Source organism: Hippichthys cyanospilos, chromosome 11 (assembly GCF_059441005.1).
Source record: "Hippichthys cyanospilos isolate Australia breed blue-spotted pipefish chromosome 11, RoL_Hcya_1.0, whole genome shotgun sequence".
In the NCBI taxonomy this organism is placed as follows: Eukaryota; Metazoa; Chordata; class Actinopteri; order Syngnathiformes; family Syngnathidae; genus Hippichthys; species Hippichthys cyanospilos.
The window spans coordinates 11,419,655-11,439,077 of record NC_142379.1 but is presented as its reverse complement, the minus strand read 5'-3'; the positions used below and the strand labels follow the sequence as shown (position 1 = coordinate 11,439,077).

The following is a 19,423-nucleotide window of genomic DNA, read 5'->3' as shown; positions in this document are numbered from 1 at the left end:
CACTTTTATTTTGAAGTAAATCTTAGTAGAGTGTTGTGGCCAAAGGGCTGACTTAACTTAAAATTGTGACTTAAAATTATGTTCAACATTGAATAATGCAAATTAAAAATGATTAAAATATACTTAATTATGTTGACAATGTTTTATTTGGTGCCTGCAGCCAGCAATGAGTGTCATCTCTAACGTAAGCGGCTAGTCGTACTTTTCAGAAGAAGCTCAGTAGACGAAAATGACTCAACTGACACAGCTGCTGTTCCTACTGATCACTTTTTAAAAAAACAGGCTTCCTCAAATAAGCCATTTTAGCTAGCAAAAATCCTACTGTGTTTTGACTAAATTTTGTTTTATAAACCAAATGGTGATGTCAAAATGAGCAGATTTTTTTAGAGTAAAATACACTGTTTAAATTTAAGTAAAAATTTTTATTTAATTTTTGTTTAATTACTCATTTTTTATTAAGAGGATTTTTTTTTTTTTCTAATCAAAAGTGTTTTTTAAAAATATATATCTTTTTTTTCTTTCATATATATATTTTCATAATATATAATATATTCGACTGAAAATATTCAATAGTTGGAGTACTACTTTGAAAACAGCTCTTGCATTGGATCTCATGTTTCAAGTAAGTAAAGGGTAAAAAAAAAGAATGGTGAAAAACGTACTAGACAAAAGTTAAAAACCAAATTAACTTGATGTTTCATTGTAATTTTATTGTGCTATTATCAATTATTGAACATCACAAGCATGTAAATTTGCTTAAAGCGTTATGGAAAATAACTCATAATGTACCATAAGCGGAATATTATAATAAATCTTTGGATTCCCTCACAAATCAATATCAAGTTTCCTTAGAAAGTGAGCAATGACACCATCAATGAAATGCAAACACTCTGGATTGTATTTCAACGTCAAAGCAGTAATGCGGGTTCCTGGATCCACGTGACGGACCGTTTGTTTCTTGGTACACAAGTTGACAAAGCGAACCACAAAAAGACCACAAATATGAGTCTGCGAGTGCCACGTGACACAATTACAGTTCATCTCTCAATAAAGCCTGCAAAGCAGGCAAAGCATATAATAAATAATAAATGGTCTAGGAAAGCTGATCGCTCCAAGGAGAGTGCTGAGTGCTGGTGATTAAGTGAGAATGTGTGAATGAGTGTGTGGAGCAAAGTACAACTCCAGCGCTCACTGGCATCGTATGGCTTCACGTGGCATGAATATTCATCCCAGAAACCTATTGGCTCTACAAAGACCATCATTAATTCAATACAAGCATTTCATTAGGAATTCTCAGTGAGAGTCGTCTTGAGCAGCTGCTCTACTTCATCAATACGTTCAAGTTCAAACGGCCTATAATGGGGTCCAAAAAAAAAAAAAAAAGGACTCGTTCAGTAGAAGGGCATAATGGGGATTTAGTCTATTGATCCTCCACTGTAGATTTATTCACTCGAGTCGATGAAGAACTTCTACATAAATTCAGAGGGCAATCATCCATTCATTAGCTCAACTAAATCTCATTTGGCAGGAGGCGGGGTTTGGGTTGAACAACTTGCCTGTCAATCCAACCACTCAAATTAACATCTACCGGTACATCAAATACAAATGCAGGTGGCCGTATTGTACAAAAGGTAGAAAAAGTCTTCAGTTCAAATGTCAGGATTTAAATAACTTTAAATATTTTCCACCTAAATCTCTGCACGACTCAGGTAAAATCTGTTTTCATCATTTTGAAACGATACAAAAACAAACAACATATGTGAAGTGGTTTCAATCTCTACTTCTGACACACCCAAAATTCAATTCAAGCTGCTCTAGCAGGTGTTTCATGACCTATTTTTCTTTTAAACAGAATCCGGAAGGATATTGGCTTTTACTGTCCATTATTTCTAATTCTCCATAAATCCTTCCACCTGTTTTAAGACTCGAGTGTCAGCTGAAGAAAAACAGTCACAAAGCATGATGCTGCGGCTACCACCCTTTGCTTTAGATAAGCAAAGTTCAACCTTAGTTTTAGCGGACCATTACAAAAGCTTGTCACATATTGGAAAATCAAATGTGTTATGGTCCAATGAGTCTAAAGCTGAATTTTTTTCATTTCCAAAAGGTAAATTTGGAATAAATGCAATACTGCTCATTCACCCCCCCCCCCAAAAAAAAAAACAAAACACCATACTCCAAGGGTATCTCCACATTTTCAGCATGCAAGCTACTGTGCTCATGCTAAATGAAAGCCAAAAATGATCAACCTACATGATGATGTACTCTAACCATGAACAGTAGCTGCATACAAGTAACACTGGTGGTATTTGTATTAAATAATGACATTAGCTTGTATCTTTAAATATACACGGTACATAATTACATTTGTTGGTGAAATCAATCTGCAGACAAAACAAAGCAAATCTTATTTTTTATAGCGCGATTAATCTGTAATCTATATAGGCCTGAAAAGTCCCTATGAGTCAGGCCCTAAAACTTTACTTAGAACTCACTTGACTCATGAAGACAAACAAAAAAGAGGAAGGATGGAAGGAGATTTTTGGCTGTTGGCATGATAAGACCCTTGCAAACAGATGTTTTGAACTAGCTATAAATAAAACTGTGATCTGTCTTCTCTGAAAAAGAACTCATGAATGTGAAACAATTATATCTGAGGAACAGCAACACAGGTACAGATAGGGGGGGTTAACAAAACATCAAGGCCAGAACGTGTCAACCACTTAGTGATAATCTTCAGCATAATTCACAAATATGACACCAATCGCAATTACTCTAAGGAGTATTGGGAAAACTTTATATCTTCACCTTGATTCCAATTACCTTGAAACCAATTCTGTCTAACCATCACACTGACCAGTGACTATGTAAATTCGATTCACAATGGAATCAATTTCGTGACTGTGACACTGAACCATGACAGGGGTTTTAATCGCAGCGCTAGTCCAGTGAGATCCACTCGTTTCTCCTATGCCACTCATTTAGTCCATTCAGTTTTATCTTAAGGGCTGAAGTAGATGAAACCCTCATCTTTTCTCCCAGCCTTTGTATCCACTCTATATCTCCGAGGAGGCTGCCTCACACAAACCAACACATTCTATAAATATTAGCTCGCTGCTTGGTGGCTGCCTCCCGCCGCCGCACACATGATGGTATAGCATCTCTGTCTCTTCGCTTCTCCTCAGTAATTACAGACCTCCCCTTCAGAGAAGAGTTTAAAGGCTTTGATCACATTACACATCTATTAAAAACTAAATGCCCACAAAACTGGAAAACATAAGGCGCAGCCGCTCCAAGAAAATTATTTGAAAGCCATCAGAAATAATGACATCATATGGAAAGTACAAACAACCAAAGAAAGATGGTTATGATACAAAACCTTTGCAGCTTGTAGCTGATACTCACTTGGCACAGACTTTTGGTCTTTCCCAGAAGCGGGAATCTTTCGCTTTGAACCAGGGAAAGCTTCGGTCCATTTGCTGAAACAGAACATTCAACAGTGACGATTCCTTGACCTTGTATTTGGCACTTTGAAAAAGAATAAATGAATATCCGTCACATTTTGTCGTCATTAAACATACGGGATACAATGCATCACTGAATGCTCTTTTACACTAATATAAAATGATAAAGGGGTGTTTACCCGGATGAAGTAAGACTTGACCATGCTGTTGGCCTTCCTGCTCTCAGGCTTACCACAGTCACTGTTCATTGCAGTCTGAATGATTCGCGCAACATCGTCGCTGAAAGCCAGCTGAAAGACACAATGACCAAAATCGTAGTGCTGCCTCAACTTAGATCTTTCATTTATGATGTGACCACAATCAAAACCACAAACACTCTCATCGCACATCATCTTTCCCCATTGAAATGATGGAAAATTCCATTTGTCGGTATCAGCCGACAACAAAACCCCATTTTCTAATGAAAAATAGAACTCAATAGTAGTATATTTAATAGTAACATACAATAATTTAATAAAATGCACAGAATGTAAAACTTTGAGCATGATTTTATTTCATGATTTCTTTTTTTTGCAGATGACAAAGAATATATGCCTGTGAATTTAGCTTAAACTCCTTTACCTCTGTGATTTATGCTAATTTTATTAGCCCATCTAGGCCTTTTGAAGCAGAAGAACAACAACACCACCAATATGTGGTATCATATGAATGTGGTAAAGCTGGCAGCTACTCATTGAAAAAAAAAAAAGCCTTAGGCAGGTCACTACTAAGTTGAAGCAAAATTTCTCTTTGCTGCTTCACAATGAGTAAAGTGCCCAAGAATAGTTGGAGTGGTAAATACATTTGTTTTGTTATTTAGAACCCTGTACTGTGCTGTCTCTAATACTGGACACTAAAACCACTCAAGTCATCACTAAGAGCTTAGAAATATACGTACCACAGATTTATAGCGGCCCTTCTCCATCTTCTTCTCCACAGACTCCAGGTCTGCAGGGGAATCACTGGGGGCTGCAGGGGAGGCTTCAGTGAGGACTGGAGGGTCTGGACCCTCAGGAGAGCGACGGGATGGAAGGCTCTCTTCAGTCTCGGGGTTCAGCTCTGGCGGTTTCACCACCTACCCCAAAGAGTTAAAGTTGTATTTGGAGGGTTGAAAAACAAAGATGGCTTGGATGGCACGCGCCATGTAACTCGCTCTAACTAGCCCTACAGGACTAGAGTGAAACAGTAAAAGTCTGAAGCTAAAATTCAAGGTGTACGGAAATGTTAATTATGACCAATGTACACACTCGGAAGTAATTTACCTCTTACAATATCTTATGGACTGACGCGTTACACATTCAAATTATGGCGAGACTGATGCTAAATCATCAACCAAACGCCAATATACTGTAAATGTTCTGTGTAATATGTAGTCAGTATAAATTAATGTTTGCTTGAGTCAAATAAAAAAGTTCTAGAATAATAAAATATGTAACATCATGTGCTTCACTTTACACATTTGCGTACCCTATCTAACTTTCACTCATGACAACTACCGAGCCTGAGCTGAAAATTTTTTACCCTGAAAAGTGGCTCCGACATGTACTGTGGTTTGAAGCACACTTAAATGTGGTGCAGGATATACCACTCATGCTCGCAGAAAAAAAAAACAGTAGGTTTGATACAAGGTTGAACATTTGTAGTCATCCTTTATTTGACAAATATGAGAAGACCACATGAATGTTGTGCAACTTAAGGCTAACAAACAAGCTAATTGAAAAAGCAATAGAAGGAGATCGTTTTTTATCACTGCAGTTGACAAAGAATTTACCTCTGACTTTCTTGGACTAATTAAACAGACGTTATGAAACTTTTCAAAACCACAGGCTGGCTGTGTGCACACAAACGGTGAGTTGCTAATGTGAGTGCGACACTGAAGAAAACTGCTTTTAACTCATTCAGTGCCATCGACGAGAATTCTCATCTTTTAAAATTGTAATAACAATAATGAAAAAATTCTGGTCAAATACATTTTTTTTAAAGAGAAGAGCTGACACCCTTGACTAATGCTTACCTAATAAGCCAAGTGAGCACTGTAGTGTTAACTGTGACCATTGGAGGGCAGTGTTTCCACACTTACAAAAAATCTATTACCTATATCACTTCTAACCGAAGAACGGAAGTCAATCGTTCATTTGGCAGCAACCCATGTTTACATAGACATAGCACACAATATTCTGTTGGCCTTGAAATGTGAGTGAAAATGCTAAATATACTGGGCCATAAAGGTTTCCTTTTCCAATAACGCTTGACACAGAAAGAGTTAATGAAAGAAAGCGTGTGTACTAAATACTGTGTCCTGGTACTCATGTGAGTAACCAACAAAAAAAATATATGTGCACTCCTGTCCATATGCATATATTTCACTATGGAACGTTTAACATATGATAGAAGAACATAATAAATCATGGAACGCGGTCAACAAATGAACAAATCAGCGTTTCTAACCTGTCTGTAGCGAAGTAGGTGAGCAGATGTGCGCGAGTTGAGCAGTGCTGTGAGGATGTGGCGAATGCGGCCCTGCAGTTCTGCTTCCAGCGCCGTCCGCCACTCAGCTGGTTGGCGGTCTGTACATTTGGTACACATGTACGCAACACTCTCTGGCAGCTTTGACAGCAGCTCATACGTTTCATCTGAGGGAGACCGGGAGATGACGGGTCAATATCCTGCCCATTATTGGCTTCATAGTTTTACAACAGATATCATCAATATGATAACAGCCTGTCAACATCCATGCACAAGCGCTGACAAATGACAGCACAAAGAGAGGTGTGACAAGCACGTCAACTTACAATAAACGATATGCAATCTTCCATCTGGGTTTTTTGAGGCATTTACCAACCTGTCAGACTCTCGCACTTGGCGTGAACCCAAAGCTTGCAGCGCCCACATTGCATCGTCTTGCCCTCCTGGTCGTCATCATTGTAGCACTTATTGCAAATCGGGCAAGGGTTCCCTATTAGAAGGGATAAAAAGGGATATTATTTGTAATAAAATGTAAGCCTTTTATCATCTCAATAAACAAAACGTCCAAAATGACCAGCTTGTCCTCAATTTATTCACTGCTGCCATTTTATGCAATAGCTTACATTCAAAAGCTGGAGTCCAAATGTTTATTGCCAGTGACATACTGTACATTTTCTTTACATCAGCACGACGTTTGAGTAGAATATTGAGGTTTGGGGGTGAATCTCGGCTCACGTTGTCAACAATGACGGAGAGAATTGCCAACATGTTTGAATTTGGACAAGTCTAGGAAACTCATATTCTTAAAAAAAAAAAAAAAAAAAAAAAAAAAAATCACAAGATATGGGTCATTTTCATATCTTTTTATCGTTAACCATGAAGACATGGTCCACTGAATTTCCTTTTAAAGTCATTCAATGCCACTGACAGCGATAATCAAGTGGGCTGATAATGAATGAGGTAAAAACTCAGTGATTTTACTGATTAATATTTTAATCATTGGCAGTTATCCACCAAAAGACCTGTGTTTCCCTAGAAAAAAGTCTGGAGTAATATTTTCAGGTCAAATTAACGCACTCTTACTTGTGTCAATTATGGATCAAAAAAGGACCGATCCAATATTTAGGTCAATTTGATGCAACTTTGTGAATTATTTTACGCAAAATGACCCAAAAATGGGTCCGTTTGCGCAAATCATCCTAAAAAAATTGGGTTGCTTCGAATAAAACAACCTAACATGCTGGGTGAAATTGACCAAACTATTGGGCCAGTCCTTTTTTAATCCACAATTGGGTTATTTTTGACCCAGTTGTTTTTAAGAGCTCACAAATTCACCTTAATGTCTTCAGTTTTTTCTTCCGTTACAAATAGTCACTTTTTTTTTTTTTTACAAACAATTCATCTTTTCTATGCAAACTATCAGTACCTCATTAAGGTTGTTGCAATAGATTTTGCATTTTGAGCGCAAATTGGCGTTTAGTGAAAACAAGACATGTTCTGCTGATTTTTTAAAGAACATAAAAAGCTAGAAACAAACTTTGTGGTGAATGAAGACAGTCTACTTTTTCGTTCGGTGCTCATATTGTCACAGAGCACAATGTTATGTGGCTCTGGAAAGATCAGTCAAAATGCTCTAAAATGGCAAGCAAAATGCGAGAATTCAGCAGTTAATAATTTCACCTCTGGTTTAATTAGGTAAGTCATTTTTAAGTATTTTTTTTTCCTTTCTACTACTGTATTGTGTACTGGCCAGTCACCTTTAGCAAAGAGTTTGGCACAGTCGTGACACATGGAAAAGTCATGTGACCACTGGGCATCCCAGGACTTCCCGGGTTTGGTGGCTCCACAACGCTTACAGCACACACACTTGGTGCAAATCTGGAAAAACAAACATAATCAAGTTGGGGCCTATACTGCTCAAACTATCAGGCAGTTGCATAAAAAAACAATCAAGGTGTTAATGTGGCACTCTGGCAAAAGCGTAACGTTTTCATAGTTGTTGTCAGAGAGAAAGAGGAACGTGGATTTGACACTGGTGTGAACAAAAGGTTTAGAGAAGGACTTGCTGGGAGAGAGGTTTGGTGTAGGAGTACACACATAAAAGCGAGAGAGTGTGTGTGGAGGAAACATGGGAGCAATGTCATCATACCCAGACTTTCTTCTTTTTGGTGGGTCTTGCAGGGTGGTTGGGACCCAGGCACTCCGGGTGATAGCTGTTATGGCACTTATCACACTCCAGCAGCTGTTGCTATGGGGCCACAGTAAGACAAGATCATGTAAATAGCACACACGGTGTCATTATACACTGATAATAATAATCAGCTAATTCTGAGATTTACACTGATAACATGTTTTGGTGACAGAGAAAGTCGTCCCCCCAAACCAAAAAAAAAAAAAAAAAAGCAGATATGAGAGTAATCTCTACTCTGGCTCAAACACTATGTAATGCCCAAATTGGGAGTCTAGACCAGTTAACGTCAATTATTTTTGTAATTCAGCGGTTCTCAAATGGTCGTACTCAGGGGGCGCATGAGATTTTAACAGTGTTTCTGAAAGTACCTAACTTAATTTTTTTAATGCCATAGCACAGGGGTCACCAACTCCGGTCCTCGAGGGCACCTATCCAGCATTTTTTCAGTGTAACCCTCCTCCACTGCACCTGATTCATAGGATGTGCTCATCAAGAAGCTCTGCAGGAGCACCAAAATGATCATGATAATTTGCATCAGGTGCAGTGGAGGAGGGTTACACTGAAAAAATGCTGGATAGGTGCCCTCGAGGACCGGAGTTGGTGACCCCTGCCATAGCAGGTACATTTTTCTTTTCAAATTAAGAGCAAATTAACTGGAAGACGAAGCGACTTATTGTCTTTTTGTGACTTTCGTTCAGATGTTTCATCAGATGTTGTCATTTGTGACACAATTTTCTGACAGAAATAAAAAACATTACACAATATAACTTAAAAAAATATGCCTAGATTTACCACTACAAATGTAGTTCCGAGTATCAAGAAAACCAGACACAAGACGGTACAGCACTCTCTTTTAAGTGTTTGTTTTAAGTTACTTAAGGCACCAAATCTGAGAGCTACAATTAAAAAAACTAACAAAAAAACCACTACACTCCTGGCCCTCCTGAAAGATGTCTAGCTAAGAAACACGTGTTCGGAAGTCTATTCGTCATGAACCGGGAGTTGATTTATCTGCAGTGGTTTGACACGCCAGTGGCCTCGCCAACTGCTTTCAAGCCTCTTCTATTGGTGTGGAGGAGCCAGAAACGGAAGCCAATCAAAGTAATAAATAACTTAACGCCTTTTAGGCGGGATGTGTTCCAAACAACTCTGAGTGTAAAAAATCTATTTGCCAAGCAGACCTCCGATGAGCAGATCAATCGCATCCATGTTCTTTATCAACTTGTACTAACAATCCAAAACGATGCGACGTTTGACGTCTTAGTGCGAATCAAGTGTGTGTGGATGTGCATTATATAAAAACTAAACAGTAATGACAACCATATGTAGCATGCACAGGATTTGAGTTGAATAATAAAAATCAGGGCACAAATCCATAAAGCTGATGAATGGCAGTCTGCATGTCTCTCTGGGGAAAATTCTGTAGCCTTTTTACACTGTGTCATCCGAGATTGAGCTTCTTTTGTGCCCGTTCCAAAAAATTATCTATACTGTAGTGAATAGCTCACTTTAGTTTTCTGGTGCTGGCGCCCGCAGGCTTGGCAGAAGCGGCATCGGCGACAACACCAGTTTTCAAACTGCTCCTGGAGAGGACGCTCAGACTCCCCCAGGCAAAAGAGATGAAACGGTTCACAGCATACCTGGCAGAAAACAAACTAAAAAGAGAAAATAAACATTATGTTTAAATGCGCCAACAACGCAATTGATTGTAGATTCCCACAAACAACTTGACAGGCAGATAGAAACTCATAATAAGAGTGTTTTTTTTTTTAAACTATACGACCCAGGTAGGAATTGACATTTTTAACAGTACTTGGGATCTTTTGGAAAACAGATGTATTTCAAATATCCGTTTGTTTACCTCAACATTTCCACTGCTCGCACACAAGAAGCAGAGCACCCTGGGTGTGACAGGCACAGAGGTGAGCTGGCTGAGGCCACCCGCCTCCCACACTTTCTCCACATCATGGTCCCTCTTGAAATCAACTCTGATTCGATGCACTCCGTCGCAGGGCGCCGTGGACTTTGCGTGGCCCCTAGTCGAGGGAGTGCCCAGCCAGTTTAAAGTACAGCTGCCGGGGGATTTAGTGGTCAGCGTCTTCTCGGCGTTCATGGCACAAGAGAAAGAAAATGAGTGAGTCGGGGAGTGATATGCTTTTTACGCGAGCATCATCTGTTACGGGTTTCAATTTGGATCTCTGTAGGAATGAGAATGGCAATTTAATAACAAATCTCCACTGGTCATCATAAACAGCTCTAGTAATTAAAAACATGGATCCAAACCAAAACGTCTTGCATGCCAAGAAGGGCATAAATTTCATTTTGCAAGGGAATGAGATCATCTCCAAATCAGCATTTGTGACAATTGGGCAGAATGCAGTGACTCCATCCACTTCTTAAAAAGTCTGTGGAAATATTGAGCTACGGGGTGGCTAATCCCCACTTTAAGACTTGCTTAGACTCTAATTATATAGAGTATATAACAAACATTTAGCTTGATCGACCACAAAAAATGAAAAGGAGACAAGTTTCCTACCTTGTCTTTTGGTTTCTGTTTAGGAGATGGAAGAACAGAGCAAGATGTGTGCTTCTTCGACTGCTTTGGGTCAACTAAGAAAAAGATAAAAAAAAATAAAAAATGGGGATGAGGGATCAGTTGTTTGAATTAGGGAAACAGGGTACAATTTATAGCAGTGGTTCTTGAATGGGGGCAACCCTCAAGGGACATGAAGACAATTCAGGAGCACATGAGATTTCAATAGGTTTTTTGAAGTTATCAGCACATCTACTGTAATTGTTGTTTTTAAAGCAGTGAAGTGTACAGCTTTGCAACTTATCAGCACATCTAATTGATTGTTTGTAAAGCAATGAAATGTACAACTTTTCAAATTAAGAGCAAAATGATTGTAACATGAGCAACTCTTTGCTAAATCATGTTGCTGTTATTCCATTGCAAAAAATATGCCTTGTTTTGTTAAATTGATGTTAGTGACACATTTATGTCATGAGGCAGAATTATAATAGGAATGACCAACTTTTATACATTTTAAATAATCAAATTTTCAACATTTTTGCTAATTAAGTTTAAACTTAAACAGCATATTTTACTCAGTACGATGTTTAAAATGTGATCAGGAGAAACGGCAACTGTCTCAGGCCGTCAGTATCAAAGTGTGCAGACATTTATATGAGGACTCAAGTGCTGCTAGCGGCTAATTTATGCTAGACGCGACCATAATGGATCCCGAGCCACCGGTAAACATTGGCAACGGGTGCCATATCTCAATATCAGCGTAATTAAGTCATTTTTTAGCGATTTCAAAGCAATGTTGTGTTGATCGTACCAGGAGCTAACAAGCAACAGTTGTAGTGGAAAAAGTAGTCACGTTGTTACGCTGCCGGAAACAACTTCAAAACAAAAGCGTGCCAAGGCATCCGTGTCTATTTCTAATTTGGTAATTTTATGTTTGTTTTGAAGTTGGCCTTCTCACAGAGTTTCCATCATGGTGCACTTTGATACAAAGCATTAACAATTGTTGCTGCGATTGATGGGATTTTTTTCAATACATTTTTAATAAATAAGACAGGAGTGGCACAATCCGCTGGTTAGTGGGTACTTGGCTGAGAACGTAAATCACAGCTAAATGACTGAAATACAGAAAAGGTGAGAATTACTTATTTAAAGGATATGGTAAGCCTGGAATCCAATACCGCACATCCAATAAAAGACCACACCCCAAACTGAGATGATCTTATTCAGTGTTGATTTAAAAAAAAAAAAAAAAAAAAAAGCCCGTGGCTTACTTGTGTCTGACGCTGTTGTTGTTGAACTCTGCTGTTGTGGCGATTGCTGTTGAGTTTTCTTCTTGGGCTCGCTTAACGGAATCTTGGGTGAGGCGTCTTTCCTTGTGGGTGCCTGACCGCTCAGTGGCCCCTGCGGTTGTTGTGACGGTTGAGGATGAGATGGCATAGACGGGGAAGGGGCGGGGGAATTTTGGGCCGAGGAGGAGGAGGAGGAAGATGAGGAAGATGAAGAGGATGACGAGCTGGATGAAGAAGGAGAGGAGGAAGAGGAGGAGGAGGATGACGCTGGCTGCTGCGCTTTTTGCCCCTTCTTGTTCGGGACGCTGCTTGAGGCCGAGGGTTGCTTAGGGTCGGGAGAATGGGCCTGGGCTATGAATGTGCTGGTGGTTTGTGTGGAGTCATCCGGAGAAGGAGAAGATGACGGAGCCGGAGAACATGGTTGCGGTGGTGACTGCTGTTTTGACTTCTCCTCGTCCGGGCCGGGAGGAGAAACGTCACTCTTTTTGTGGGGAGGTTCTTCCTTTGGTGGTGCATTGGCTGGCTTGGTGCTGGACTCTAAGTTCTGTCCTTTGACTGGATTGAGACCCTCCTTTTTCTCAGCGAGCCTGTTCCTCTTCTTGTCCTTCTTACTTTTGCTCTGCTTCTGAAGGAACAGCTTTGAGGGCATCCACTGCAAGTTCTGACACTTCCTCATCCTGTAGATGGGGACAAAAAAAAAACGACACTTTGACTAATATGTCAGCACTTTACACATTGCCTAGTCACATTTAAAATAATAAGTTATAATAATAATAATATACAAATGTAGTGCAGCAAAAATCTCACATGAATTTTTTAAATATGACAAAATGAACTACAGATAACACAAACCCATATGACAAGGATTATTGTCCTTAACTTCATCAATTTAATACCCCATGCCACAAAATGCATTCTAGAAACCAAAAAGAAAAGGCGTTCTTTTTTTTCAATTCATGACCAGTGGGGGAAAGCCAACTGCCATGATGAAACAACAAAAAAGCTAGCGTTGTAGCAATCAGCAACCGAAGTCAGAATCGAAGTGAAGGCAGAAGATAAAAACAGGCGTTTTACTGACATTGAAACGAATTGGAGTGCTAACAAAGCAAAACACATGTGAAGAGACCACACAGAGTAAGACCCGTTTCTCCTATCAAATCGTTTCCCTCAAGAAACCACTACTCATAATAACACTTCCGTGTCATTTCTGTATTACAATGTAGATTGTCCGATCCCACATATTTGCCACTTGGATATTTTCTGCCTCAAGACTCAAGTCTTATAAATGGATCAGTGAAGGAAAATAACACTTTGGGTGTGTTTTGGGTGATAAATTATCTATGTAATGTGGGTAAAAGCTCCAAAAAACTGGAATTCCAAGATACAGGCCCTTTAAAAATACATTTAAAGTTAATCCCTGCTATTTGCGCTACTATTGGTACATCCCCATTCGTAACACTGATCTACTAAGACCTACTTGCAGCACTGCTTTTTGATGTTCCGTCCTCCAAACTTGGGCTTGTCTAGACAGTTGGTACAGACCCCACAATCTTCAGGAACCTGGCAACCTGAACACTGGCCGCAGCGTCGTGACCGCCGACCCTTTTTGGGAGGAGCTTCGTGAACAGCCTTTTGCCGAGTCTCCCTTGGCTTTATGGGTGGGGATTGGGGCTCGGCCTCCTCTGAGCCTGCTACTGATGACTTGTCTGCAGATGGGAAAATGATACATATTTAAATAGACCACAATAAAAGCAAGTACATTCAAATATTCTTGGCTCAACATAAAATTGAAACATGTCATTTTGTGTTTTGTGCTTCTTATAAAAGATAGCAATGTTTTTTTTTGTTTTATTTACATTCTGTATTTTGATTTCAATTCATTCTTAAGTAATATTGATTCTCAACCTTTGATTTATTCACCGAATGTGAAATCTTTTTTCAGCTGAGTACTCTCTAACCTGTGAAAATAATTTTTGGTTGGAGAAAAAAAGGATTTAATACAATATTGTGCCATTCGTATCGGATGTAATAAACGATGGAGATACAGTTCTAGTGTCATCTTTAGGTGTATTTTATTCAGCAAATCCAGAAGGATCGCGTAACATCATCTGTTTGAGCAACTATCACACAATTTAGCAATAAGTTGCTTAATGTTCCAGTTAATTTGCTCTTGATGTGAAAAGAAATACATACTGTTCCTGTCACGGCATCAAAAAACATTAAATTACATTTGCTGATACCGCCAGAAATGCTGTTCCTGCCTTTTAGAATAATTGCATACAGGTCATCCCATATTAGTGATGCAATCACTTAGTATGTTTGATGCAATCAGTCAGTATGTGTGAAAGGTTTTCTCCTTCCTAGGGGGGCTTGGCAAAATATTATTGCACTGACTGATTTAAGCACTGACTTACGGATGCAAGGCTGCACGCTTACAAATACCTTACACACTATGTAAGATGAAAAAAGTCTAACAAACGTATCATTATCCATCAAATTAATCAATCCAAGAAAAGTGGAAGCCACAAGAGGTGAACTGATTCCTCACCATCATTCCCCATGGAAGACAGGATCTTCTCCCGCTCCTCCCAGGGCAAGGCACTAAGTGTGGGCATGTCATCAGGGAACACTGCACGATTACGACCAAGAGCCACAGCTGCACGGCGGCAAACATGCTTGATGCGTGGACTGTGTACGGACGTCTCTGAAGAATCACTCTCTTGACCCTGCTCCCAACAACAAAACAGGAAGAACCGATAGTTATGCTCTGTTTATACAGACGTCCATCGGTGTCTGTTTCAATGGAAGAATACAGCACATAAAATCTCAAGGTCAACTCTCTAAGATGGCCCATCGCTAGTTTGAGTGCATTGGCCGCCTATGTCAAATTAATCAACAGATTAGCTGGAGAAAAACAGAGAGAAGATCTGTTCAAAGGATTGCTTTCAAAATCACAGGCTGTGCTGCTTCGTGCATAATGTATGAAGCAAACAGAACAGAATTCCCCTCGAGCAACACCCTCTGTGGGACTTTCTTATTATCAGGTTTCACTTTAAGTACAAATGCAGATTTCTGTTTCTATATGAAAAAAAAAAATGTTGATTATAGCTGCATGTGGAAACAGAAATATAAACTTATGGGTGGGTGATTCTATGCCAAAATCACCCGGTGGTTTTACACAAGCTGTTTTTAGTTTTTTATTAAACACATGTGAATGTGTTGATTGTGACGGCCGAACACTCAACATCAAATTTTAGGTCAATCACGAGCATGGATTTGAGAGCAACGGCCTGCCTAATTTTGGCATTTTTGGCATAAAGAGGTGTGGCCGCTTTCTCTTAAACCCTTATACCACAACAACTAATGGGTCAATGAATCAATTATTGCAAAGGGAACTAAACCAGGACTCTAAATCTTCAACCATTTTGAAGATTGGCACATATTTAAATAACTTGATCTTCCAAGCAATAATTTGACCTTGGAATTGACCTTGTTGATCATGTAACCTTGAACTCGTTTTTTATGAACTATAATCTTGCAGTCTATAAAGCACAAAGGTTTCAGATATTATTTGCTTAGCAGCAACAAGGAGTCAAGGAATCCATAACCTCTGACTTTTGATGATTATTCAAAGTCGAATGATTATTCTATAAATACTGACATTTGAATCCTTGCTGGATTCCCTTTATAACAATAAGATTTAGCTTTTTTTCGTGACGATTAACTCAGAAGTTTGAAAATGTCTTCAAGGGGTGGTGGGTATGCCCCATTTTGACAAAACTGTCCAAATTTGGTGGGTTGTGGCCCCTAAACCCCCCGCTATAAGTAACCGGAAATTTAAGATTTAACATTGGAAAATCTCTATCAGCGAGCTATCACCATTTTTGGTTCTTTAAGGGTTTGAACATTCACCAATAATATCTTCAGATTTTTTTGGAGTGATTTGGAATGGAATGACCCTTCTGTGTTCATATGAAAACTGACCTGGAACTTGGTTTGATCCGCAGGCTTTAGCTTGCTCTTTTTTATTTCAAAGAGCTGGGCTTTGGCCTTTCTCAGTAGCCCGACAACCCGTTTATCGGCTGCAGGTTGTTTCTCTGCTTGTTCCAGCACTGATCCAAGCGAAGACACTGGGAGATGTTGTTTGCCAGGCTGCCCTGGCAGGCCCGCCACCTGCTGGCTGGGCGCGCTTTGTTTCTCTTCCTCCTTTTCCCCCTCCTCCACGTCTGCTCCCTTCTCACTGGATCTGCCTTTTTTAGGCAAACGTTCCTTAGCAATCGAATTGGGACCAGGGGTGAGGAGACCACGCACCTCAGAGGATGGCGTGTCTGTTACCGCATCAACTGACAATGATTTTCTTCTCCCTAGAGTCTTTTTTGGAGCAAGAGATAAAAGAGCATCTTCTGAGTCCCTCCCATCTATAAAGAGGCTGGAGGGCACAATAGGAGAACCATCTGGACTGGTAACCTTACTCCTTTTCTCCACGTCCTTCCTCCCTTCCTTCTTATTTTCCTTCTCCCTGTGTTTCTCAACATCCCTTTCTTTGTCCTTTGGAGCAGGGTCCTGGGGAGCTGACATGTTTTTCTCTTTACTTCCTTTTCCAGCTCCTCGTCCTGTGTCCTGGTCACCAGACGGAAAGAGGGGGAAAAGTGGCGAAGCCGCGGATGATGTGGTTGATAGAGGAGGTGGCTGGTTTCCAGTTTGCCCTCTCCTGCTGTCAGGTGTCCCCTGTGAGCTCAGACCCATGGGAACGGAGAAGTTGCCAAAAGGAGCAGGAGCTAAGGCACTAGTAACTAGTGGAGCGGCAGACCCCCCTGGTAAGGAGCTGGGGTTACTGGTGGAAACAGAGTCAGACTCCGATGATCCTCTCTGGCCACCGATGTGACTGCTGCGCCTGGTCATCGAGTGGGAAGGAGACCGTGTCTGGCCACGCAGTAGTCCCGAGATCAGTCGTCTCCTGCGCCGTGAGCTTCTGCTGGAACTTGACGACTTCTGATGGGGGGATAGGGAGCCCGGGCTGCTGCCAGAGGACGAATGCAGTGTTACCGACTCAAATATCCTATAGTGGGCTTCACTGGCTGTAAAACGTGGGGCACGCAGCAGCGGGCTACGCTTCTGGAGCGGTGCATCAAAGCGGGACGAGGAAGGATGCTGATGGTGGCTGTGAGAATGATGGGGGGCAAACAGGCGGGTCCCCGTTCCTGATCCTCCACCTTGTGCAGGGAAGGCAACCGGAGCAGCCCCGCCTACTCCGCTGACACCTTGAGGCAGCAGACCAACGTCCTGAGCAGTCAGAGGGGGAGGACGGAAGTTGTCAAAAATTGGTTTCCGAATGAGGCCCTCCTTGGCGTACTTGGCAGAGGAGAAGTACTGGTATTCGGGGTGGGACAGGGACGTCCAGCGGAAGGTTGGTTCTCTCAGAATGGAGCGGCTTCTTTTGTCCAATGTGTTGGATATCACTGATGACCCAGGCATGAATGGGGGGATGGGATGTTGCAACCAGGGAGACTGAGAGTGGTGCTCACTAATAGCAGCTGTACTCGACGAGGCTGACTGGGGAGGCTGCGGCGGTGTGAGGAGAGGAGGTGGTGGAGGAGAAGAAGAAGAAGAGGCCGTCGATGAAACTTGTTGTGAATTCAGCAGTGCGGAGGAAGACATCAGCACTCCGGTGGGGGGGCTGATGATCGGCTTTTTGGCGCTGGCGGCCAGCGTCTCCCTCGTCGTCTGGCTTTGAGTTCCTCGACTCACCCCCTGACCTCTCCGGCCACGGCGACTCCTCTTGGATAAAACGCGCTCCGGTTCCAAGGGAGGGGAGGGAGGCTGGGAGCTGCGCAATAGGTTGGGCTCCCTTTCTCCCTGCGAGGATGGAGAGTGCTCCTCGGGCTCCGACAAAGCTTGCGTGGCCTCGGAAGCCTGAGATTCGCACGAGGAGTCGTCCAAAGTTGGGCTGCTGGATCTGGAAGACTCTGCGGAGGAAAGCTGCGATGAATGCTGTGACACGGCGCTTGATCCGCAAGAAGCAGTGCTACTGTTGAATCGCCCATTGGCCGCGTTGTCAGTATTGCTATTGAGCAGACTGTCAGTTGTGGTTGGAGCCTTGGGGGTGGGTGCGGGAGGTGGAGGGGGAGGCAGGGAGACGATGGGTGCAGTAGTACTGATGCTGGTGGTAGCTGTTGTAGTGGAGGCCGCCGCCGGAGAGGGGGAGGAAGAGGTGGTGGAGGTGGATTGGGTGGATGTGGAAACGGTTGAGCTTGGTGTCTCCAAGCGTGCAATCTTCATGTGTGGGGGCGGGGACACAAAGTTACCTTCATCTTCAATGAAGCGCTTTGGGGTTTTGATGATGCGAAGGGAGACTGTGCTGACCACGGGCATGATGAACTGCCGGATGTTCTTCAGCTGTGTCTTCCTGATACCGGCTTCAAAGGTGCCCCTCCCACCAGCCACAGCTCCCTTCTCCATTCGTTTCTGCGCACCTTTCTTAGCACGCTGCAGAAGTTGTTTCGCAATGGTGGCATCTGTTCGCTTGGACGGCGGGACAATTCTGACAGGCTTTCTGTGTCGAGGGCTTTTTCTGAGTCCTACCGCCCTGTCCGGCAAGGAAGAAGATGGCGAGGAGGGAAGATTGGAAGAGTCCTGCTGTTCCCCAGACAGGATGAGTTGTTGTGGTTCTGTGCCTCTGTCACCTCCTTTAACGGCTTTATGTTTTCCTTCTCCGCATTCAGAGGTGGACAGCTGAGCCGCAGCCGCCTCAGCTTTGAGCCGCTCTGCCGAGGGAGGGCGTCCACGCCTACGTCGAGGGACGCCAGGCAAGACCTTGAGCCGAGACTTGAATGACGTAAGTGAAGTCCCTCTCTTCAATTTGGGAGCTTTTGATTCACCCCGCCCACCTTGGGGTAGATTGGCATCGTGCGGCTGAGCGGAGGCCAGTGGCGCTCTCTTTGCACCTTTACTGTCTCTGTCCTCCTCGATGTCCACGCTCGACTCAGACCCGGCTTCTCTACCGTCCTCCGCTGCCGCATGGCTGCCTGTTCCCCAAGCTTTCTTGGAACTCGATGATGGAGGCCGTCCTCTTCGCTTTTCCCCAGTGCCGGGTGGCCTTCCAGGTAGCCTTTTCACCTTCTCGGCTGTTCTTTCAGGACCTTCAGGTTTGGCCTGTGTGGGGGAGAGAAAGGAAGAGGGCGAAAGTCGACCTGCAGCAGATTTTTGGGCAGTGAGGGTGCGCGGTGGACGTCCTCTTGGCTTCTTCTCCTGTATTGGTTGGTCTGCAGATAAATCCAAAGCACAATTTAAAGGGTAAAATATTAGTATTTATGGTACAGATACTACAGTTGATTTTTTTATGCTTTATGCATAGAAATAAAAACAAGAAAATAAAAGAGACTTCCTGTTCAAACATTAGTCAGTCACTGCAAAGTAAATGGAGGGCATTTCATTCAATTCA

At 42.1% G+C, this 19,423-nt stretch overlaps 1 protein-coding gene across 2 annotated transcripts in view; it reads right to left on the bottom strand.

Annotated features, from left to right (window-relative positions):
• The window catches only part of kmt2a (lysine (K)-specific methyltransferase 2A), a 56,419-nt gene that overhangs the window by 20,102 nt on the left and 16,894 nt on the right, over positions 1-19,423 (bottom strand). For both annotated transcript variants that reach the window (XM_088427149.1, XM_088427150.1), the window contains exons 3-16: positions 15,967-19,244; positions 14,531-14,708; positions 13,460-13,688; positions 11,965-12,659; positions 10,697-10,770; positions 10,022-10,258; positions 9,669-9,815; positions 8,119-8,217; positions 7,727-7,847; positions 6,346-6,459; positions 5,952-6,136; positions 4,402-4,578; positions 3,644-3,754; positions 3,406-3,479 (exon numbers count right to left, since the gene is read on the bottom strand). In XM_088427149.1, the coding sequence (XP_088283275.1) occupies positions 3,406-3,479; positions 3,644-3,754; positions 4,402-4,578; positions 5,952-6,136; positions 6,346-6,459; positions 7,727-7,847; positions 8,119-8,217; positions 9,669-9,815; positions 10,022-10,258; positions 10,697-10,770; positions 11,965-12,659; positions 13,460-13,688; positions 14,531-14,708; positions 15,967-19,244 (5,719 nt within the window). The remainder of the gene's footprint in view (positions 1-3,405; positions 3,480-3,643; positions 3,755-4,401; positions 4,579-5,951; positions 6,137-6,345; positions 6,460-7,726; positions 7,848-8,118; positions 8,218-9,668; positions 9,816-10,021; positions 10,259-10,696; positions 10,771-11,964; positions 12,660-13,459; positions 13,689-14,530; positions 14,709-15,966; positions 19,245-19,423) is intronic.